The following is a 25,875-nucleotide window of genomic DNA, read 5'->3' as shown; positions in this document are numbered from 1 at the left end:
AAAAGTTTTCAAGAGAAAATTGGACAAGTATCATCATTTTTTCATATACATAATTCTATTAATTAAATGCAATCTTAACATGTGACAGGCGTTCCTGTACTTATCCCTGAAGAACAGCAGTCTGTGTTGCTGGGAGCCAGCATGCTTGCAGCGGCTGCTTCTGGTGACTATGCTGACCTTACTGCAGCAGCTATTGCAATGGCAGGAGAAGCACAGGTTTACGAACCTCAGAAAGATATGCAGAGGTGGGTTTCATGACTATTTTGTATCTACACTTGCACTGAAAGGCTGGTGGAGGATTCTTGATCTAAGGCACTAGTCATTATTCTTTTCCTGAGATGAAACCTGATTTATTCTGAATGGTATACAGTACCAACAAGATGAAAATTAGACATGTGCAACATCTGGGTATCTTTATTTTAGATCTTTCACTACCCAGTGGCTTTATCAATACAAATTCAAGGCCATAATTGTAGTACTGTATACAAAAGATGGGGTAATCAATCCCTCAGCCTTGGAGTTGGTGTCAGACTGTGCAACATCATGGAATCTTGGTTCAGAGGACATTTACACTACTTCTAACCTGTCTCTCTGGTATGACCTACTTCCACTGGGGAATCCCACCTACCAGTGACAATGCCTTTGCTATTCGTCCCTTACCATCTGGCTCCAGATTCTTCAAGACTATGGTGTTCTTCACACCAACATTGTTAATCCGTCATTAGTCATGTGATTGCAAATATCGACCCTGACATTAACCTCTTATTAAATGACACACATGATCCTAACAACTTTATTACACTGCTAGTCAGGCTAAGACAGTACCTAGTGCCAACAATAATATAATAGTATTCAATTGTATGTCTATCATTAGTCTCTCTTCTGTATAGCCCTTGTGGCTTAGCGCTTCTTTTTGATTATAATAATATCATTACTCTCGCTAAAACATGATGTTACATACCGGGCCGCGGGGGCGTTGACCCCCGGAACTCTCTCCAGGTAAACAGCCAAACCAATTAGGAGATGGAACAGCTATATACTACTCTGATGAACTAGAATGTATAAATTCTACTTGCACAAGGGATGAATATGCTAAATTTAAATCCAAAGACCTTGAAAAACCTCACTCCAATATTTACTCCTTTAGTGAAAACTAAGAAACATGATAACCAGCGCAGAGATGAACACACACCACTTCAACATAAATCTCATCCATGACCCACAAACACTATGAACAGCTGCTTGCTTCTACCTACAAGAATCTCTGAGACAAATTCCTCCTTACTAGACCATATCTGGACAAACACTATATCCCCATTAAAAGCACAGATAACACCACTATCCCAACTTATGTAAACTGCCCCAGGACACAACTAAGATCACCTTCCGACTACATGAGTCATTTGTTAACTATTTCAGCATTAAGTGACACTGACTGGCAAAACAAGCTAGCAGACAATTTTGGTTTTGAATATGTTAATATTTTTTACAAAAATCCCAAAATCTCTATAACATACATTGCCCAATAAAAACTAAGCAGAGCACAGTAGACACTAAACAGCATCTTCAAATCTATTGATGAAAAACAGTACAGAATGGGTCTAATAAAGGATCTTGCAAAAACATTACTTGTCAGTATTAACCAATCTAATAAGGAGATCAAAAAACTGTATTATGAAAACAGATTTCATGACATAAAAGGTAATATGAAAAAGACCTGGAACACCTTATCTGAAGGTCTAAAAAGCTGTCACAGAATAGAATGATTAACTTAACTATACTAGAAGACCCTCCCCTTCAGCCAACCGATACTGCCAACAAATTTAATGTCTTTTTCTTGACCATGGGAACAAAGCTAGCAAGTAAAATCCCAAATTCAAACATTCAGCCGGAAGACTACCTCACTGGCAACTACCCAAATACAGGTCTCCCTCAACTTTCACGGGCTTCACACATTCGCGAATTCCCAGCCGCCAAATCATATTTAAGTTTCCCGCCACCTGCGAGTCCCTACTACCCCCGCAACTGGCAGCCAGCCCTCCAACCACTCAGTGTGGTGAGTGTTTTGTTTGTTCATTATTTGCTATTAAGCTACAGTATAAATAATGTAAACCCATTCATGACTGCATATTGGAATGGCTATTCGGACAGGTATTAGACAATAATTCATTGTGTTTGGTGCTTGTAGATTGAGTGTGACTGGAGTGGTAGAGGCAGTGATTGAGGCAATGGTATTTAATAACATACATGTTATTAATAATATGTACTATTATTATTTATAACATATATGTCCTGTCTAAGGGCAATGTGTGGAGTAAATATTATGCAGAAAATTCGGAGTGTGGAAATTAGGAGAAGGTGTGGAGTTAATAAAAGCATTAGTAAGAGGGGTCGTTGAGGTGGTTTGGTCATTTAGAGAGAATGGATCAAAGTAGAATGACATGGAAAGCATATAAATCTATAGGGGAAGGAAGGAGGGGTAGGGGTCATCCTCGAAAGGGTTGGAAAGATGGGGGAGGGGAGAGCATAAAGGAGGTTTTGTGGGCGAGGGGCTTGGATTTCCAGCAAGCGTGCATGAGCGTGTTAGATAGGAGTGAATGGAGACGAATGATACTTGGGACCTGACGATCTGTTGGAGTGTGAGCAGGGTAATATTTAGTGAAGGGATTCAGGGAAACCGGTTATTTTCATATAGTCGGATGGGAAGTACAATGCCTGCACTTTAAAGGAGGGGTTTGGGATATTGGCAGTTTGGAGGGATATGTTGTGTATCTTTATATGTATATGCTTCTAAACTGTTGTATTCTGAGCACTTCTGCAAAAGCAGTGATAATGTGTGAGTGTGGTGAACGTGTTGAATGATGATGAATGTATTTTCTTTTTTGGGTCACCCTGCCTCGGTGGGAGACGGCCGACTTGTTGAAAAAAAAAAAAAAGTTAATAATAATACATGTTATTAATAATAACATGTACTATTATTATTTATAACATATATGTTATTAAATACCGCTGAATTATTGTGAAATGTTTGGAAGAGCAGGGAGACTAATGTTCACTCCAGCATAAGCAAAGTCACACTGACGATGTGTCAACCACTCCCTCGTATTTTTGTACAATTTCCTTCTTCAATTATATCGTAATTATTACTATTACTATTGTTATTATTAGCAATAGCAGAAATGTTCGATTCTTTGCTGTGTTCAAGAGTAAACACATGATGTCACCGTCTAATACCTATTCCAATATGCAGTCATGAATGGGTTTACATTATTTATTCTGTAGTTTAATAGCAAATAATGAACAAACAAAACACTCACCACACTGAGTGGTGGGAGGGCTGGCTGCCAGTTGCAGGGGTCGGAGGGAGGGTAGTAGGGACTCGCAGTGGTGGAGTCTGTGGTATTTAATAATATACATGTTATTAAATAACATACATTATTAAAGCATAACATGTATATATTTAGTACAATTTATGACGTTTTCATGTATTTTATGATTATTCATGGTTCAACAAGTTAAGGAAGCAGTATTGTAATATATTTCCCTACAATATATTGGGGCACCAAACATTCACAGTTTTTCAACATTCGCGAGGCTCTTGATCCCCTAACCCTTGCAAATGTTGAGGGAGACCTGTACTCTATTTTTAGCCCCAACAAACTGCACTCTCACTTATCAAAACACTAAAGAACAAGGCAGGACACCTAAATAACTTACCACCACTCATGTATAAAAAAGCTCCTCATGTGTTGTCACCAATTACTGCAACTCTTTTTAACAAATAAAGTGAATCTTCCACCTTCCCATCCATACTCAAGATGGTAACGGTCACCCCAATCCTCAAAGGAGGTGATCCAACTGAATTGAACAACTATAGGCCTATATCAAACTTGCTCGTACTATCTAAAATCTTCAAAAAATTAATTCACGAACAAGTCTACTCCTACTTTGTACCCCACAACATACTCAACCCTTGTCAGTTTGGGTTCAGACCAAAAAATAGTACAGTGGACCCCCGGTTCGCGATGCCTCCGGTATTCGATACATTTTAACGCAAAAATTTTGCCTCGGTTCCCGTTAAAAAACCTGGTATACATGACGTGTCCACGTGTGGCTTGAACTGCCCTGTGTATGCCAGTGTGCTCGCATCTAAGGGTACATTCCATATTATCACAGTGTTTTTGGTGCTTGTTTCTGCAAAAGTCACCATGGGCCCCAAGAAAGCTTCTAGTGCCAACCCTTCGAGAAAAAGGGTGTTGAAAGTTAAGACACATGTGCAACATCTGGATATCTTTATTGTAGACGTTTCGCCATCCAGTGGCTTTATCAATACAGATTCTAGGACATAATAAGAAGACAGTAGAACTATATACAAAACATGAGGTAATCAGTCCCTCAGCCTTGGAGTTAGTGTTCACAGCATCGTGGTGGAGGAGAATCTGGAGCAAAGGCAAGAAGACTGGCGGTTATATAGGCGTCAGTGGATAGGGACGGGCAGCAGACGAGGGCAAAGTCACTGGTAGGCGGGATTCCCCAGTGGAAGTAGGTCCTTCCCAAAGAGATGGGTTAGTTGCAGCAGCCGTGAAGGACATCTACAAGATGTCTTTCACGGCTGCTGCAACTAACCCATCTCTTTGGGAAGGACCTACTTCCACTGGGGAATCCCGCCTACCAGTGACTTTGCCCTCGTCTGCTGCCCGTCCCTATCCACTGACGCCTATATAACCGCCAGTCTTCTTGCCTTTGCTCCAGATTCTCCTCCACCACGATGCTGTGAACACTAACTCCAAGGCTGAGGGACTGATTGCCTCATGTTTTGTATATAGTTCTACTGTCTTCTTATTATGTCCTAGAATCTGTATTGATAAAGCCACTGGATGGCGAAACGTCTACAATAAAGATTTCCAGATGTTGCACATGTGTCTTAACTTTCATATTGTCGATATTTTATACCTTTCTTGCACAAAAAGGGTGTTAATGACTATTGAAACGAAGAAAGAGATAATTGCAAAGTACAAAATTGGAGTGTGTGTGTCGGAGCTGGCCAGGTTGTATACAAAACCCCAATCAACCATCTCTACTATAGTGACCAGGAAAACAGCAATCAAGGAAGCTGTTGTTGCAAAAGGTGTAACTGTGATTACGAAACAGCGACCGCAAGTGTTAGAAGATGTTGAGAGACTGTTATTGGTGTGGATAAATGAAAAACAGATAGCATCTCTCAAGCGATCATTTGTGAAAAGGCTAGGCAGTTGCATGACGATTTGCTAAAGAAATTGCCTGCAACTAGTGGTGAATTAAAGGTTGGTTTGAAAGATTTAAGAATCGTAGTGGCATACATAGTGTGATTAGGCATGGTGAGGCTGCCAGTTTGGACCATAAAGCAGCTGAAAAATATGTGAATGAATTCAAGGATTACATAGACAGTGAAGACTTGAAACCTGAACAAGTGTTTAATTGCGACGAAACAGGCCTGTTTTGGAAGAAATTGCCAAGCAGGACCTACATTACTTAGGAGGAAAAGGCACTCCCAGGACATAAGCCTATGAAAGACAGGCTTACTCTTCTGATGTGTGCCAATGCTAGTGGTGATTGCAAAGTGAAGCCTTTATTGGTGTATCACTCAGAAACTCCCAGAGCGTTCAGGCAAAAGAATATCCTCAAGGCTAATTTGTGTGTGTGCTGTGGAGGGCAAACAGTAAGGCATGGGTCACTAGGGACTTTTTCTGACTGGTTACACCATGCATTTGCCCCCAATGTGAAAAATTACCTAATTTTAAAGAAATTAGACAATGCCCCTGGTCATCCTACAGACTTGGCAGAGCGACTTTCTGGGGACATGAGCTTCATTAAGGTCAAGTTTTTGCCTCCTAATACCACTCCTCTCCTGCAGCCCATTTCAAACTTCAAGAAACTGTACACAAAAGCTATGTTTGAAAGGTGCTTTGAAGTGACCACAGACACTATTGACTCAAAGAGTTTTGGAAGGATCACTTTAATATCCTCAATTGTGTAAACCTTATAGGTAAGGCTTGGGAGGGAGTGACTAAGGGGACCTTGAAATCTGTGGCCAGAATGTGTAGACAAAAGGGATTTTGAAGGGTTTGAGGCTAACCCTGGGAATCCTATACCAGTTGAGGAATCCATTGTGGCATTGGGGAAGTCCTTGGGGTTGGAGGAGGACAATGACGAACTAAGCACTGATGAGCTGGTAGATCATCTTCAACAGCAAGAGGCCAGACCTGAGGAAACTGCTTCGGAGGAGGGGATAAAGAAATTGAAAACGTTGCCTACTTCAAAGATTAAGGAAATGTGTGCAAAGTGGCTTGAAGTGCAAACCTTTTTTGATCAAAATCACCCTGACACAGCTACTGCAAGCCGTGTTGGCAACCTGTACAATGACGATGTTGTGAACCACTTTAGGAAAGTCATAAAGGAACAAGAGGTACAGGCCTCTATGGACAGATATGTTGTATGACAGAAGTCCAGTGACTCTCAAGCTGGTCTTAGTGGCATTAAAAGAAGAAAGGAAGTAACCCTGGAAAAGGACTTGCTACCTAAAGTCCTAATGGAAGGGGATTCCCCTTCTAAACAGTAAGTTCGACACTCTCCCCTCCTTCCATCCCATCAATCATCACCAGATCTTCATTAAAGGTAAGTGTCATGTATTCTATTGTTAGTAGAGTACTACAAACTGTGCATGTCTTCTTCAGTTTGTGTGCATTAAACTTAATATTTCATGTGGTACATTTTTTTTTTTTATACTTTTGGGTGTCTTGCATGGATTAATTTGATTTCCATTATTTCTTATGGGAAAATTGATTCGCTTTTCGATAATTTTGGTTTACGATGAGCTCTCAAGAATGGATTAATATCACAAACCGGGGGTCCACTGTACTAATGATGCTATTATACATATTGTGCACTTGAAAAAATGAATTTCCTCTAGGACTTTTCATAGACTTGCAAAAAGCTGTTGATACAGTTGACCATGACCATTTGCACCTAAAACTTGAACATTACCGGGTCAGAGGACACTCTCTCGATTACCTAAAATCTTATCTTAGCAATATAACCCAGTATGTATACACAAATGGAGCCAGCTTCACTACACAACCTATTCTTGTTGGAGTCCCACAGGGGAGTGTCCTTGGCCCACTTCTCTCTCTCATTTACATCAATGGCCTACCAAATGCATCTAATCTCCTTAAACCCTTTTATTACCAACCATACTAACAGACACTATAAATGCCGAACTACTAAAAATATCTAATTGGATGACCACCAACAAACTTACTCTCAATATAGACAAAACCTATTTCATGCTATTGGGAAACTGAGTTTCAAATGTACAGCTAAATATATTGATAAATGGTTCACCCATTTTTAAACAGACAGAGGGCATATTTCTAGGTCTCCACCTTGACTGCAGTTGCAAATTTCCACGAAATTCTCCAAAACAGTAGGCATCCTTTCAAAGATACTGTACTATGCACCCCAATCAGCTCTTCTTGCTCTGTACCACTCATTTACCCTCGCCTTCAAGAGCCACAACAATGTATCTACCTCATCCACTAGGAAAATGATAGGATGGATAATGAGAACCTTCAAAACTAGGGATGCCAAGCCCATGATGATTCTCTTCAAATCGCTTGTGCTCTCTAGGCTGGAATACTGGTGACATTGCAGACCTGGAGAGTGTACAAAGAACTTTCATGGCACACATAAGTGCGATAAGGCACCTAAACTACTGGGAACAGTTGAAGGTCCTTGATCTGTGTTCCCTCGAATGCAGGTGAGAGATATATGATAATATACACTTGGAATGTCCTGGAGGGATTGGTACCAAACCTGCACACAAAAATCACTCCATGTTAAAGCAAAAGACTCGGCAGGAGATGCAACATTTCTCCAATGAAAAGCAGGGGCGCCACAAGTACACTGAAAGACAACACAGTAAGTGTCCGGGGCCCAAGACTGTTAAATTGCTTCCCGGCATACATAAGGGGCATTACCAATAGACCCCTGGCTGTCTTCAAGAAGGCACTGGACAGGCACCTATAGTCAGTACTTGACCAACTGGGCAGTAACAGCCTGGTTGATCAGGCCCTGATTCACCATGAGGCCTGGTCTCAGACTGGGCCACTGGGGTGTTAACCCCCGAAACCCTCGCCTATGGTATTTGTGCATGGGGCTCAACCACAGCAAATCACCTTAAGCCTTTGATAACTCAACAAAAATCTGCAGTGCAATTCATTACTAACTCCTGCATTAGACAACACACACTACCACTTTTCAATAGTCTTAACTTGCTTAATATACAAAACATCCACACGTATTATTGTGCCTACTACATACACTATACTCAAATATAAAGTCCTCCTTGATAACTATAACGGAACACACAGCCATGTCCATCTCTCCCTATGCAAAAATGCTATGCATGTAAAGGGCCCGAAGATCTGGAATTCATTGCCAGAACACACTAAAGGATCCCTGTCTGCAAATCAGTTTAAGGCCCTACTAAGAAATTACCTCATCACCCAGACAAACCATACGTAATACCTACCAGCTACTCATATTGTGCTGAGGATTGCTCAACCGCTTACCCACTACTGTACTACAAAATTAGGATGTCTATATTTCATTGTTTTAAATAGTACTAAATTGTAATACATCATATTGTAAATTGTTCTATTGTAGTACTGTAATCTTTATAAAGTAATTCAATAGTATAATTATTCTCTACTAGACTTGTCAGAGCCATGTAGCATTACCTAATAAAATATTAAATTCTTTTGTACTCACTGTAACTTATCTAATGACCAGCTGAACTATTATTGCCTTCTTAATCTTAAGTTAATTTTTAAGTTTTGCCTGAAATGCTCTACATATAAAGGGGCTTTTGGCATGTACACCCAACTATTATATTCCTTTGTACAACCATGTATCATGTCAAAATAAAAGATTTTATTCTTATTCTTAAGGCTGAGGGAGTCTCTACCTCATCTTTTGTATATAGTACTACTGTCTTCCATTTATGTCCTTGAATTTGTATTGAGAAAGCCACTGGATGACGAAACATCTACAATAAAGATACCGAGATGTTGCACGTGTCTAATTTTCATCCCTAGGCACTGTATGATCCCTCGAGTTTTCCATGAAAATAAGTCCTCGATTTAACAGACTTTGGAAATATAAGACAACAGACAAAGTCTGTTGAAGATTAAGATGCACAACAGTCGAGTCACTTTATTGATGAAGCGTTTTGTTTTGCTTACACCGTGAGCTTCTTCAGTCCAATACAGAGGAAGCAAAGTGTAGTAGTAAAATGAAGATGTAATCAACCCGTCAGCCTGGAGAAGAGCTTAGCTCCATGGTCTGAGTGAGATTAGTATTTTTATTATTTATAGCATTAATTTTTGTGAGGTTAAGTTCTGGTTTGAGTGGGAAATTATTTTTTTAAACTCATCCTCTGTTGTGGCAACTTTATGATTGGGTTAGGACTTTATTCTTAGAGGTCATTTTATTTATTTCTTTTATGGTGATGTACTATAGGGGGATTATATGGATGGTGATAAAAGGTATAATCAGTTCATATATTTATTTTTTTATTTTCTTTTATCCACAGAGACTTTGATTATTAGGCCCAATTTAATTAGGATTCTCCTGGGCTGAGATTGGTTGGGTTTGAGTTATGTGTTAGTGATTTATTAACAGAATGAGAAGACTGGTAATGTTAACGGTGTTGCTGAATCGTGTGGGGGATGTAGGGATTTCTTTGTTAATCATATTAGGGGGTTGGAATTATATTTTTTACACGGAGTATTTGGGTGATGATTTTTGTATGTGTGGCGGCTATAACTAAGAGAATTTAAATTCCGTTCTCAGCCTGGTTGCCCGCACATACACCAGTTTCAGCTTTGGTTCGTTCTTTGACTTTAGTGACGGCTGGTGTTTATATTTTACTTTAGTTTAGCGAGGCTCTTCTATTCAGACTTTTTTATTAACCCGTAAACAGTCCAGACGTATATATACGTTTTTTCAACATTTGAAAAAGTGTAAAAAAACTTTCATCTACTTTTTTTTGTTATATTTGAAATATAAAAAAACTTAGATCTACTTTTGTAGCACTACACATGTGAATGTAGATCTGCTTGGACCATTTACAGGTTAATTATCTCTTGTTGACAATGTTCATGGTGGGGTTGGGGGCTAATTTTGAGTTTGATTTAAAGAAAATTATTGCCTTATTTACTTTAAAACAGTTAGGGGTGATAATAAGTATTTTAGCTCCAAGGTTTGCTGATCTTGGTTTTTTTTCATTTACTGACTCGTGCTTTAAGGAATTATTGTTCATATGTGCTGGTTTCTTTTTCTGTCTCATAAACACGCTAAGATAACAGGGATATCTTGCTACTCCTACTAACACTTTGGTCACACTTCACAGACACGCACATGCATATATATATATACATACATCTAGGTTTTTCTCCTTTTTCTAAATAGCTCTTGTTCTTTTTTATTTCTTCTATTGTCCATGGGGAAGTGGAAAAGAATCTTTCCTCCGTAAGCCATGCGTGTCGTATGAGGCGACTAAAATGCCGGGAGCAATGGGCTAGTAACCCCTTCTCCTGTATACAATTACTAAAAAAGAGAAGAAGAAAAACTTTATAAAACTGGGTTGCTTAAATGTGCGTGGATGTAGTGCGGATGACAAGAAACAGATGATTGCTGATGTTATGAATGAAAAGAAGTTGGATGTCCTGGCCCTAAGCGAAACAAAGCTGAAGGGGGTAGGAGAGTTTCAGTGGGGGGAAATAAATGGGATTAAATCTGGAGTATCTGAGAGAGTTAGAGCAAAGGAAGGGGTAGCAGTAATGTTAAATGATCAGTTATGGAAGGAGAAAAGAGAATATGAATGTGTAAATTCAAGAATTATGTGGATTAAAGTAAAGGTTGGATGCGAGAAGTGGGTCATAATAAGCGTGTATGCACCTGGAGAAGAGAGGAATGCAGAGGAGAGAGAGAGATTTTGGGAGATGTTAAGTGAATGTATAGGAGCCTTTGAACCAAGTGAGAGAGTAATTGTGGTAGGGGACTTGAATGCTAAAGTAGGAGAAACTTTTAGAGAGGGTGTGGTAGGTAAGTTTGGGGTGCCAGGTGTAAATGATAATGGGAGCCCTTTGATTGAACTTTGTATAGAAAGGGGTTTAGTTATAGGTAATACATATTTTAAGAAAAAGAGGATAAATAAGTATACACGATATGATGTAGGGCGAAATGACAGTAGTTTGTTGGATTATGTATTGGTAGATAAAAGACTGTTGAGTAGACTTCAGGATGTACATGTTTATAGAGGGGCCACAGATATATCAGATCACTTTCTAGTTGTAGCTACACTGAGAGTAAAAGGTAGATGGGATACAAGGAGAATAGAAGCATCAGGGAAGAGAGAGGTGAAGGTTTATAAACTAAAAGAGGAGGCAGTTAGGGTAAGATATAAACAGCTATTGGAGGATAGATGGGCTAATGAGAGCATAGGCAATGGGGTCGAAGAGGTATGGGGTAGGTTTAAAAATGTAGTGTTAGAGTGTTCAGCAGAAGTTTGTGGTTACAGGAAAGTGGGTGCAGGAGGGAAGAGGAGCGATTGGTGGAATGATGATGTAAAGAGAGTAGTAAGGGAGAAAAAGTTAGCATATGAGAAGTTTTTACAAAGTAGAAGTGATGCAAGGAGGGAAGAGTATATGGAGAAAAAGAGAGAGGTTAAGAGAGTGGTGAAGCAATGTAAAAAGAGAGCAAATGAGAGAGTGGGTGAGATGTTATCAACAAATTTTGTTGAAAATAAGAAAAAGTTTTGGAGTGAGATTAACAAGTTAAGAAAGCCTAGAGAACAAATGGATTTGTCAGTTAAAAATAGGAGAGGAGAGTTATTAAATGGAGAGTTAGAGGTATTGGGAAGATGGAAGGAATATTTTGAGGAATTGTTAAATGTTGATGAAGATAGGGAAGCTGTGATTTCGTGTATAGGGCAAGGAGGAATAACATCTTGTAGGAGTGAGGAAGAGCCAGTTGTGAGTGTGGGGGAAGTTCGTGAGGCAGTAGGTAAAATGAAAGGGGGTAAGGCAGCCGGGATTGATGGGATAAAGATAGAAATGTTAAAAGCAGGTGGGGATATAGTTTTGGAGTGGTTGGTGCAATTGTTTAATAAATGTATGGAAGAGGGTAAGGTACCTAGGGATTGGCAGAGAGCATGCATAGTTCCTTTGTATAAAGGCAAAGGGGATAAAAGAGAGTGCAAAAATTATAGGGGGATAAGTCTGTTGAGTGTACCTGGTAAAGTGTATGGTAGAGTTATAATTGAAAGAATTAAGAGTAAGACGGAGAATAGGATAGCAGATGAACAAGGAGGCTTTAGGAAAGGTAGGGGGTGTGTGGACCAGGTGTTTACAGTGAAACATATAAGTGAACAGTATTTAGATAAGGCTAAAGAGGTCTTTGTGGCATTTATGGATTTGGAAAAGGCGTATGACAGGGTGGATAGGGGGGCAATGTGGCAGATGTTGCAAGTGTATGGTGTAGGAGGTAGGTTACTGAAAGCAGTGAAGAGTTTTTACGAGGATAGTGAGGCTCAAGTTAGAGTATGTAGGAAAGAGGGAAATTTTTTCCCAGTAAAAGTAGGCCTTAGACAAGGATGTGTGATGTCACCGTGGTTGTTTAATATATTTATAGATGGGGTTGTAAGAGAAGTAAATGCGAGGGTCTTGGCAAGAGGCGTGGAGTTAAAAGATAAAGAATCACACACAAAGTGGGAGTTGTCACAGCTGCTCTTTGCTGATGACACTGTGCTCTTGGGAGATTCTGAAGAGAAGTTGCAGAGATTGGTGGATGAATTTGGTAGGGTGTGCAAAAGAAGAAAATTAAAGGTGAATACAGGAAAGAGTAAGGTTATGAGGATAACAAAAAGATTAGGTGATGAAAGATTGAATATCAGATTGGAGGGAGAGAGTATGGAGGAGGTGAACGTATTCAGATATTTGGGAGTGGACGTGTCAGCGGATGGGTCTATGAAAGATGAGGTGAATCATAGAATTGATGAGGGAAAAAGAGTGAGTGGTGCACTTAGGAGTCTGTGGAGACAAAGAACTTTGTCCTTGGAGGCAAAGAGGGGAATGTATGAGAGTATAGTTTTACCAATGCTCTTATATGGGTGTGAAGCGTGGGTGATGAATGTTGCAGCGAGGAGAAGGCTGGAGGCAGTGGAGATGTCATGTCTGAGGGCAATGTGTGGTGTGAATATAATGCAGAGAATTCGTAGTTTGGAAGTTAGGAGGAGGTGCGGGATTACCAAAACTGTTGTCCAGAGGGCTGAGGAAGGGTTGTTGAGGTGGTTCGGACATGTAGAGAGAATGGAGCGAAACAGAATGACTTCAAGAGTGTATCAGTCTGTAGTGGAAGGAAGGCGGGGTAGGGGTCGGCCTAGGAAGGGTTGGAGGGAGGGGGTAAAGGAGGTTTTGTGTGCGAGGGGCTTGGACTTCCAGCAGGCATTCTTGAGCGTGTTTGATAGGAGTGAATGGAGACAAATGGTTTTTAATACTTGACGTGCTGTTGGAGTGTGAGCAAAGTAACATTTATGAAGGGATTCAGGGAAACCGGCAGGCCGGACTTGAGTCCTGGAGATGGGAAGTACAGTGCCTGCACTCTGAAGGAGGGGTGTTAATGTTGCAGTTTAAAAACTGTAGTGTAAAGCACCCTTCTGGCAAGACAGTGATGGAGTGAATGATGGTGAAAGTTTTTCTTTTTCGGGCCACCCTGCCTTGGTGGGAATCGGCCGGTGTGATAATAAAAAAAAAAAAAAATGTGCTGGTATGATTATTTAAAGGGTTAAAGAGTATAAGGATATTCAAAATATGGGGAGGTTGGTGATATGTATAACTTTGACTAGGGTCTGTAGCTAATTTGGCTTTTTGTGGTACACTATACATTTTTTGGTGGGGTTTTATTCTAAGGATTTAATTTGACCATGGAGTTGAACTCTATTCCAGGCTGAGGGACTGACCATATCAAATCCTTTTTCTCCAAGGTTGATGGACTGATTACATCATCATTATTTCACTACTACACCTTCTTCCTCTGTATTTGACTGAAGAAGCCCACTGTGTAAGTGAAACGCTTCATAAAGATACCCAACTGTTGCACATATGCCTTAATCTTCAACTTGTCGACATTTCACACCATTTTCAACACAAAGTCTGTTGTTACAATAATAGCAAAATGATCTCATCTCTACCACCACAGTCATTATTACCAGCCACCACCTTCCCCTTATTCGTATATTAAATCAGTTCCTTATAGTAATAATGGAACAGGTTTCTTTTAACCCGTAAACGGTCCAAGCAGATCTACGTTCACATGTGTAGTGCTACAAAAGCAGATCTACGTTCACATGTGTAGTGCTACAAAAGCAGATCTACGTTCACATGTGTAGTGCTACAAAAGCAGATCTATGTAGTGCTACAAAAGCAGATCTACGTTCACATGTGTAGTACAAAAGCAGATCTACGTTCACAAGTGCTACAAAAGTAGATCTACGTTTTTTTTACATATTTTCAAATATAACCAAAAAAAAAAAGTTGATCAGATTTTTTTTTACACATTTTCAAATGTAAAAAAAACAAAAAGAAGATCTACTTTTTTTATATACTTTCAAAAGTTGAAAAAACGTATATATACGTTTGGACCGTTTACGGGTTAATTGCTGCTATTTTAATATTCTAAATTTGACATTTTTTTGGTCTCCTGAAGGTAAGAAGTACAGTTCCAGCACTCTGAAGGATGGGTGGGGGTGTTGCAGTGCTGGAGGTGGGAAATATAGTTCTTGCACTTCGAAGGAGGGTGTAGATATGTTGCAGTTTTTGAACTGTAGGTGCACCTCTGGCAAGACAGTGATGTTGAAAGTGTTTCTTCTTTTTTGAGCTGCCCTGCCTTGGTGGGAAACAGCCAAGAACTGAAAAATTAACCAAAGACATTATGTACCAACAGCACAGCAAATAAAGTTATCCTATACAACTAGGTCTTGATTACTGTGAATTTCGCTATAGTGTAAAATTAATTAATACCAATCCTTCAGAATTCTAGCACTGACACTGAGGTAGTCACTATGAAACCATACAAGACTTAACTGGGCCTAATGGTGTAGTGGTGTACAGACCTCCTGGTGACCAGAGCGCTAAATATATTCATAACTGGTTCACCCATTACAGACACACTAAGGACAAATTTCTACCTTGACTGTAATCTTAAATTCCAAACCCACATCCAGCGTATAACTAAGAAAATTTCCAAGATACGGTACTATGTACCCCAAATGGTGCTCCTTACTATATCACTCTCTAATATACCCTTACCTCACCTATGGTATTTGTGCTTGGTGATCTACCACAGCCAATCACTTTCAACCTTCAATAACCCAGCAAAAAGCTGCTGTGAAGATGATCACAAACTCCTGTGCCAGACAATACACCCCACCACTCTTCAAATGCTTGAACTTGCTTAAAATACAAAATATACATACTTATTATTGTGCCTACTATATACATATACAGAACATTAAATTCCAATATCAACCCTCCACCCTAACTCCTCCTAGACAGCTTCAGCATAACACGAGGCACAAAACACTTTTTGACATCCCTCGTGTCAGTCTCACAATATGCAGAAATGCAATGCACATGAAGGTCTGGAACTCTTTGCCTGAAGCAGCAAGAGGTCCCCTGCCCACAAATCAATTTAGAATTATACATAAAAATCATCTTATCTCTCAATAACAACCAAACCCACACTATACTAATCTTTAACCAAATTTGAAGCAACTCTCCCAAATATTTTATTATTCCTTAACTATTATGCCATTATTACAAACTTAAAAATGTATGTCTGTATCACAAATTGTACTACCTCATATTAATAATAAAGTAAAATGTTGTATATTTGTAATCTACTGCTCTTCACCTGTGTAGTCTAAGTACAGTGGACCCCCGGTTTACGATCAGCTCCCAATGCGACCAATTATGTAAGTGCGTTTGTATGTGTATGTTTGGGGGTCTGAAATGGACTAATCTAATTCACAATATTCCTTATGGGAACAAATTCGGTCAGTACTGGCACCTGAACATACTTCTGGAATGAAATAATATCGTAAACCGGGGGTCCACTGTATTAGGTTAAGTCTGCCCGAAATACCTCAGCATGATAGTGGGCTTTCTTTGTACCAATCAAATTATGAAATGTAAACACACATTGTAACCTTTGCAAAGAAATAACTTTTTGATTTGAAGGTTGTGACTGGGAAAACATTGGTCAGACAGCTAGAAATCTAGTCCATCTACAGGAACACAGTTAAGCTCCTAAAACAGACAAAAAAAAAAAAAAGCAAACCAAATTTTTATTAACTACTGTAATACACTAACAGTGTCTTATTCTTATTTACTCAGGTACCACAACCAGAAATATGCAGTTTTCAAGAAGATGCAAAGAGACCAAAAGGAATACAAGCACATCATGTCAGAAATTTAATACACCTACCATCCGACTTACGACCGAGTTCGGTTCCGAGAAACCGGTCGTAAGCCGAACTTTACTACTGAATAATGTTAATGTTGCAGTTTAAAAACTGTAGTGTAAAGCACCCTTCTGGCAAGACAGTGATGGAGTGAATGATGGTGAAAGTTTTTCTTTTTCGGGCCACCCTGCCTTGGTGGGAATCGGCCAGTGTGATAATAAAAAAAAAAAAAAAATTTTTGTAATGACTTTATTTTGTTTTATTTTGGTATTTCATGTTTTACTTTACTTTTTATGCTGTTAGTACTGTATTTTATACTGTAAGGTTTAGGATAAACACTGTGTACAACACAATTAATTGTTTATTTCCCAGAAATTTGGCATAAAAAACACGGTCGTAAGTCGGATGGTAGGTGTATATTGCCAACATAAAAAAAGTGTTTTGTCCTCGAGCAAGTCTGACTGGTATATAATACTGACAAGTTGATAAGACAGGCAAGCTTGCATGTGTTCCAGGAGTTTAGCACTAGCTCCTGGGCCTTGTCAACTACTGATCATCAAGTGAGACTAACATACTACAATGTCATATTTACATTTGAATTCGTGTATGGAATTTTACCTCACTACCGCCTTCCCCAGTCCATTCCATTTAGCCACTTTCCACTCAAAAGCACTTTTTTTTATAGTTCATTCCTGTGTTCAGCTTCCAGTTTGGCCCATTGGTGTTGATCCCACATCTCTCAGTCTAACCTGTCATCGCCTCTTAGTATAATTATGATCAGGCCTCCTAGACTTCATTTTTCTGGCACTTGGATGTTAATTTTAAAATTTATCCTCAAAATTAGTCTTTTTGCTGCATTAGCCTTCTCCCTTCAAAGTACGGTGATCCAAAGAAGGAAATACATTAATACTCATTTGTCAGCTGTCTCACCAGAAGTGCACAAGTGCCACATCTCTCTGAATTGCGACATTATCACCCATCTCTCGGAGTACAAGTACTGTACTTCCCACCTCCAGGACTCAAAGTTAGCTAGCCTGTTTCCCTATATTCCTTCATAAATTTTACCCTATTCACATTTCAGTAGTGCCCAATCCCCCCCCCCCCAAAAAAAAAAAGCTTGTTTAACAGGCTCACACATGACTGCTGGATGTTGAAGCCCCTACCTCTTAAAACCCCCTTTACTATTCTCTCCAAACCTTCATGAGACTACTTTTACCCCTTCCCTCCATCCTAATATATACACCCTCTTGGACACTTTCTGCCTTATTCTCTCCTTCCTTGGATTAAACTCTGACATCTCCCTAAAGAATAAAAAGGAACAATAACATGACTGGAGCAATAACAAAGAACCTGCACATAAGAGAAAGAAACTTAATATCATGGGACCCCAATGGAAATAAGTCACTTTGACTTTTTTTGGGTTATCCCAGGTTCTCTACACATATGCTGCTATGTATGATAATCTATATAACTGTATATGTGTATACCTGAATAAACTTATTAATGGTCTAAGTTAGACTCAAATGTCGTAAGTTTCTTTCTGCTATGTGCGGGTTATTTGTGTACTAATGGCTTCCATTCTGCAATTTCTATACAACATGTATAGTTTAGCACTCCCCCTGATTAAAAGAAAAATAATTGCTCCATTTAGCTTTTATATCATAGGATAAATCTGGCAGATTCCTTGCTGGTGCAGCTTCATCTGTGAATCCTGCTGGTGGCTCTTACTTCATTATAAGCCTCACGTACTGTATTTTCCAACATATAAGGCCTGCTTTTATTTCCCACAAAAAAGTCTTGGAAAATCAGCCTGTGTCTGATATGCTCAAGGTCAGGGTCAAATGTAGGCTTTGGGTTAATCTTTAGCAATTGTTTAACAAAGTTACAACTGCTTGGAAAAATTGTGCCAGCAAGAAGCCAGCACTTACACTTTATAAGCTGGAAAATACAGTATGTGGTGTATATTATCCTGAATGAATCTAAGAATTCTGAAAGCCTTTCTTATGATGGATATTGTTAATGAGTGCGTAGGGTCTTGGCTAGTAATTTGGGCTGTGAAGTGGTGGTCAGAGGGAGGGTTAGTCGAGGTTAATTGTTGGGGTTGATGGGCAGGAGGAAGTTTAAACTATGTTCATCACTCTTGAGTTCAAATGACATTTTGCATTTTGTTAATCACTAGGTATAAAGCACAGGATCCCCGTATCTGCAGGGGGTAAGTTCCAAGGACCTGCCATGGATACTGAAAATGCAGATAGTAGCAGACCTTATATATAAGTTCTATACATACCTGTTATAAAGCTTAATTGATAATTTATGGACAATAAGTGGAGAATTTTAGTTTTTTCACTGATGGAAAACACTTCACGGCTTCTCTTAGGCTTTGAAGAACTGCCAGCTTCTCTACTTTTGTGCTTTGGGGCCATTATTATGCAAAATTAAGAGATTATTTTTGGGCCACAGTAAATCATGGATAACTTGAACTGCAGATACCGAATCAGTGGATATGGGGGTTCTATTGTATGTAGGTCGTAAAACCGGGGTTTATATAACTCATAATTAAGGAAGTTATAACATAATTGTAAACAAGCCATGAAACAGGTAGGGTTTGAACCTTTTGCAAGTGAGTCCTAAACTCACTCACTATGGGTTTAAACCCCACCTGTTACATGGTTTGGTGTGTTTATATACTTGCAGAAGATGGTTACAGCTGTCACATGTTGTAAGCTTCATCAGTAGAATGAATGATGCCTGTATAGATGAATGTATTTTACCATCAACCAGGAGGTCTGGTCGGAGATCGGGCAGCAGGTGAAATCATCATTAATTCACTTGCAGGTAACATCACCTGCAACATCATCAGCTGTGTTAGAAATTTTCTCTTTGGAATTAAGCTTTTCATACTATTCGGATATTTTAATATGAAAATGTATTAAGAAACCTGATGCAAATAAGAATTGTCTAAAAATGTGTTAGACATCCTAATTGGTCTGGAATGTAAATTTTTTATAAATCCTGCTGACATCCCATTAAATTTTTTTTAAACACATTGGCTGTCTCCCACCGAGGCAAGGTGACCCCAAAGACGAAGAAATGAAAGTTTTCTTTATATGGGAGAAGGGGTTACTAGCTCCTTGTTCTGGGGATTTTAGTCACCTCTTAAGACATGCATGGCTTATGGAGGAAGGATTCTTCCCCAGCGAGATATTAAAATATTGTAAGTACACTGGTGCCTCAAGTTACGAACTTAATGCGTCCCAGAAGGCTGTTCAAGTGCCGTGACTGAGCGAATTTGTTCCCATAAGGAATAATGTAAATTAGATTAGTCCATTTCAGACCCCAAAAATACACTTACATAATTGTTCGAGTTGGGAGCTGGTCGAAATTCGAGGTACCACTGTATTTATACGTATTTTGCTCAATTACTTTGCACACATGGGCTCACATACTAGATAACTAGGCATTCCACGTTATGTGATTCACTGAGAACATCCCTATGTTACAGTGATGTTTAATGCAAACATGTATTTTTCCATTCTATTTTAATAAAGTCCTATAATGAGAGACATTGTTATTGTCCTATACAGAAAAATTATTCATATGCAGAAATTTTTTTAATACAGACAGGCCCTGCTTATACAGCAGGTTAGGTTCCAGGCTACTGCTGTAAAGGAGGGCCCTGCTTATACAGCAGGTTAGGTTCCAGGCTACTGCTGTACAGGAGGGCCCTGCTTATACAGCAGGTTAGGTTCCGGACTACTGCTGTAAAGCAAAAATTGCTGTAAGGTGAAACAGCCTTTTTTCACATTCAGATGCACATAAAAGTCTGATAACATGTTGACTCTATCATATATTAAGTCAGTAATAGAGCTAGGTCTAAAAAATGTATATACAGTGCACACATTACTTTAAAATATTTTCATCCTTAGCATATAGTGAGTGGTGAATATATTTAGTTTAGGAAGTCTGAATAAATGAAGAATGGGTATAATCGAAAACCACTGAAAAGCGCTTTAAGGTGAAGGACTGTATGGCTCACCTGTATTGATTCTTGTTAGATAAATTATAAGTTCCTGATTCAAGTGACTTCCAAACCTCATCCCCTACAACTTGTGAGCAGCTTCAAACTTAGTGTTAGAGAATTATGGGACAGTGATCTACGTGAGAAATACAGAATGCCTCTTCAGTTTGTATGATAATTTGTGTAACTGTACCTAAATAAACTTACTAAGCTTCTGATTCTCTTTAGATCTTCATCTACATTAGGAGCTTGTGTCACTCTCTGCACTATTCCTTTCTTGTTGGCTATTGTCAGCACTTTACACTATGTATGAAAATTGAACTTAAGTGTACCTGGGCCTATTATATATTTATTCAGGTAGAAGGAACTAGGGTTGTGCAATATGGGGGATGCCTTTCGTGGGTCGTGCAAGATACACTTAGTTTTCTGACTATATCTGCATTGGTCTGTGGCTTTTGTTTCTCTTGAAGGTGTTGATCTACATCTGGACCTCTCAAAGGTGATGATCTACATCTCCTGGGCCTCAAAGGTGTTGATCTACAGCTTCTGGGCTTCTTTGAGAATGTTAAGTTGTTAGGCTCCTTTAAGAGTGTTGAGCTAAAGCTCCTGGGCCTCTTTAAGATGTTGGTAAACTCCTGTACATACTAATATTAACGTTCTATACACACGATCATGTGAATACTATATCTCTTACCAGTCACTTCCGGACACAGCATCACCCATCTCATTAACATATATTACTTAAGTTATGATGGTTATTACAATTAGCATGAATTTATGTAATAATGTTTTATGTGTAGTTACATGCAGAGTTGCTGACGCCTGTAAATGATGTTACTGTAGCAGATAGTTAATGTTAATGACCCTCTCTCGAGATATTTAATGGCTTCTTTAATTAAGGTGGTCATACCCAAGATATATTATGATTATTATTATTCGTTTCTATTACTAAACAAGTTTATCACCTCTGCTATCACTGCTACTACTACTAATACTATCACTACTGCTACTACCTTCTTTCTATGCCCCTACACACAGGCTCTAGACCTCTACTTTTCTCGCCTTAGCTGTGACTTGACCGAAATGTCGTCTTAAAATTACTCTCATAAGTGCGATGGGGCTGGACATCTCTCCATGGATCCTAAGAGAGGGAGCAGAGGCACTCTGTGTGCCGCTAATGACAAGCTTCAACACATCTACTGAAACAGGGCGACTCCCTGAGGTGTGGAAGACAGCAAATGTAGTCCCAGTTTTTAAGAAAGGAGACAGACATGCAACATTAAACTACAGACCAGTGTCACTGACATGTATATTTTGCAAAGTCTTGGAGAAGACTGGTGGAGCACCTAGAAAGGAATGAGATTATTCATGACAACCGACATGGTTTTGGGGAAAGGAAATCCTGTGACACAAATCTACTGGAGTTCTATGACAAGGTGATGGGAGTAAGACAAGAGAGAGGGGTGGGTCGAGTGCATTTTATTAGACTGTAAACGAGCTTTTGACACAGTTCCACACAAAAGATTAATGCAAAAGCTGGAGGATCAGGGAAGGCACTGCAATGGATCAGAGAATGCCTGACAGGTAGGCAACGAGTCATGGTAGGTGATAGAGGTGTCAGAGTGGGCACTTGTAATGAGTGGGGTTCCACAGGGGTCAGTCCTAGGACTGGTGTTTGTGGTTATATGTAAATGACATGCCGATAGGGATACACTCGCAAGTGTCCCTGTTTACAGATGGTGTAAAGTTAATGAGGACAATTCAATCAGATGAAGACCAGGTAGAACTACAAAGGGACCTGGATAGGCTGCAAGCTTGGTCAGCGACTGGCTCCTAGAGTTTAACTCCACCAAGTGTGAAGTCATGAAGATTGGGGAAGGGCAAAAACCACAGACAGAGTACAGTCTAGGTGGCCAAAAGACAGAGTACAGTCTAGGTGGCCAAAGACTAGAAACCTTACTCATGGAAAAGGATTTTGGGGTGAGTATAATATCAAGGACATCTGACGTGCACATCAACCAAATAACTACTGCAGAATTGAGGCGTCTAGCAAACCTAAGAATAGCATTCAGACACTCCAGTAAGGAGTCATTCAAGACTCTGTACACCGTGTACATCAGTCCTATATTGAAGTATGCAGCATGTTATGTTGTTGTCTCTTATTACTTTGATAGTAAGGTTCTCACTACATGTTCTAGTGTGGAGTAGCTTTTATATAAAGGCCTTATATGTCTATGGTAATACATACATGATTGATCATCCTCTCTCTCTGATATCCTTTCACCAGCCCTCTTCACAGGTTATTTAAACTACCACTATAAAAATATAACTGTATTCTAAATAGATATGTACAGAATATACAATTACAGCACTCACATATTCAAAACCCCTTAGCTGCTCTTCTAAGACAGCCCATTATTAATCAAAAAGAAGCGCTAAACCACAAGGGCTATACAACTAAGACAGCCCACATGGTGGATCTGGACAAATTGTCCTTCTTTCTTCTGGACTAACCAGTGTTTTGACACACTTGAGTCACCCTGGGTATGATGGCCACAAGTTATAAAACTCACCCCTGGGGCACACGTAATGTCCAAGAAAATAGAAAGAAGGACCCAGAAGTCCTACCAGCTACAAGACTGTTGCCAAGCAACAAAAGAAATACAACTTTATAAACTACTTATTTAAATTGCGTGTTTGTGTGTCTATAGTATAACCTATTATATTGAGAGAAATGGGCTTGACACAGCTGCCTCTCAGTCCCTAAGGGTGATTTTCCCTTAGGGCCATTTAAGTGCTGTGTCCCCATCAATTCAATATAATTAGGTATCCCAGAGTAACTGTTACAGATACATAAATACATGTTGGGTCCTATAGCTCCATAACACAGCACAAGTCTGGAACTGCACCTGGTCAAGCACATCAAGAAATTAGAGAAAATGCAAAGGTTTGCAACAAAACTAGTCCCGGAGCTAAGGGGCATGTCGTACTAAGAGAGGTTAAGGGAAATCGACCTGATGATATTGGAAGACAGGAAAGAGAGAGAGGGGGGGGGATATGATAATGACATACTAAATTCTAAGAGGAATAGACAAGGTGGACAGAGACAGGATGTCCCAGAGATGGGACACAGCAACAAGGTGTCACAGTTGGAAGTTGAAAACTCAGATGAATCACAGGGATGTTAGGAAGTATTTCTTCAGTCAGAGTTGTCAGGAAGTGGAACAATCTGGAAAGTGATGTAGTGGAGGGTGGATCCATACATAGCTTTAAGAAGAGGTATGATAATGCTATTGGAGAAGGGAAAGAGTGGGACAAGTAGCGACTAGCGAAGAGGGGCCAGAAGATGTGATTCGACTCCTGCGACCATAACCAGGTGAGTACACACACAAATACGTGCCTCGGGGAACACCGGATTAAAAAAAAATGAGGTGCGGGACTTGTCAAGGAGAGATGTAAAGATGGTAAGTAAGATTAACGAGATATAAAATAACTTGAGTAGGAACAATGAGAGAGAAACTCTCTCCCCAGAGTATTATGTCATGTAATTTGTTCCACACAGACACACTAGGAACACCTGGAACACCAGGAACACTAGGAACACCTGGAACACTAGGAACACCAGGAACACCTGGAACACCAGGAACACCTGGAACAAACTAATTGTCAAGTTCTCAGTCATAACATTTTTAATCACAGTGTCGAAAATCTTAACGCAAGATTACCCTGTGTGTGTGTACTCACCTAGTTGTGCTTGCAGGGGTCGAGTCACAGCTCCTGGCCCCGCCTCTTTGCTGGTTATTACTAGGCCCTCTCTGTTCAAAGTTTGTATGTGCTCTTACCTATTTGTGGTTGCAGGGGTCGATTCATAGCTCCTGACTCCACCTCTTCGCTGGTCGCTACCAGGTCCACTCTCTCCCTGCTTCATAACTTTATCGTACCTCTTCTTAAAGCTATGTATTGGTCCTGCGTCCACTACACTTTCCTGACAACTCTAAAGCTGAAGAAATATTTCGTAATATCTCTGTAACTTATCTGAATTGTTGACTTCCAGTTGTGTCCTCTTGTTGCTGTACTCACCTAGTTGAGGTTGCAAGGGTCGAGTCCAAGCTCCTGGCCCCGCCTCTTCACTGGTCGTTACTAGGTCACTCTCCCTGAACCGTGAGCTTTATCAAACCTCTGCTTAAAGCTGTGTCACATCTCTGGAACATTGTCCCTGTCCACCTTGTCAGTTCCTCAGTATTTTATATGTCATTATCATGTCCTCCCCTATCACTCCTGTCGTCTAGTATCGTCAGGTTGTACTCGCCTATTTGTGGTTTCAGGGGTCGAGACATAGCTCCTGGCTCCGCCTCGTCACTGATCGCTACTAGGTCCTCTCTCCCCCTGCTCCATGAGCTTTATCATACCTCGTCTTAAAACTATGTATGGGTCCTGCCTCCACTACGTCAATTGCCAAACTATTCTACTTCCTGATAATTCTATGACTAAAGAAATACTTCCTAACATCTCATTGACTCATCTGAGTCTTCAACTATGACCCCTTGCTGCTGTGTCCCCTCTATGGAACATCCTGTCTCTGTCCACCTTATTTATTCCTCTCAGTATTTCGTATGTCGTTATCATGTCTCCCCTAATCCTCCAGTCTCGTCAGGCCGATTTCCCTTAACCTTTCTTAATAGGACATCCCCTTTACCTCTGGGACTAGTCTTATTGCAAACCTTTGCGCTTTCTCTAATTTCTTGAAGTGCTTCACCGTATGTGTGTGTGTGTGTTCAAACAGAACCAGGTGCTGGTTCTACACAAGATCTGTTAATTAATATTCATAGCATCATCATCTGGACTCATAACAGAGTTGTGCGCCCAGTCTTCCCACCTCCATTAGCACTGAGTCTTCAAGAATAACTTCAGTACTTACTACGCTTCCCTCAGAAATTACCTTAAACAAGGACTGAATGAAGAGGATCTTAAGCTAATATATATATATATATATATATATATATATATATATATATATATATATATATATATATATATATATGATTGGTGTTGCTCTTCGCCTAGCCGCCCCCATCCTCACCGAACATAGGTGTATTTGCGGCAGGGCGACAGCTGATCAATTCGGACTTCGTGGTCTCGTGTGTCACACAGCAGAAGGGAAGTATGCCAGGCATGAGGAGGTCAATGACATCATAAAGAGAAGTCTTGCCACAGCCCGTTGCCCAGCTCAACGGGAACCCCAAGTGCAGAGGTCTGACGGAAGTCTAAAGCGTCCTGATGGAGCCACTATGCTACC

The 25,875-nt window shown here is 39.9% G+C and overlaps 1 protein-coding gene across 2 annotated transcripts in view; it reads left to right on the top strand.

The window, feature by feature from the left end:
* Positions 1-20,120, top strand: part of LOC138851877 (FGGY carbohydrate kinase domain-containing protein-like) — a gene marked incomplete at its 5' end in the record, with an annotated part of 33,976 nt that extends 13,856 nt beyond the window's left edge. The window contains 2 exon segments of one of the 2 annotated variants that reach the window (XM_070081389.1): positions 89-245; positions 16,494-20,120. In XM_070081389.1, the coding sequence (XP_069937490.1) occupies positions 89-245; positions 16,494-16,575 (239 nt within the window). 2 annotated transcript variants of the gene reach the window in all.
* Between the last annotated feature and the right edge of the window lie 5,755 nt (positions 20,121-25,875).

The sequence above is a fragment of the Cherax quadricarinatus genome, unplaced genomic scaffold, assembly GCF_038502225.1.
Source record: "Cherax quadricarinatus isolate ZL_2023a unplaced genomic scaffold, ASM3850222v1 Contig2536, whole genome shotgun sequence".
Classification (NCBI taxonomy): domain Eukaryota; kingdom Metazoa; phylum Arthropoda; class Malacostraca; order Decapoda; family Parastacidae; genus Cherax; species Cherax quadricarinatus.
This window is presented reverse-complemented; position numbering and strand designations above follow the sequence as displayed.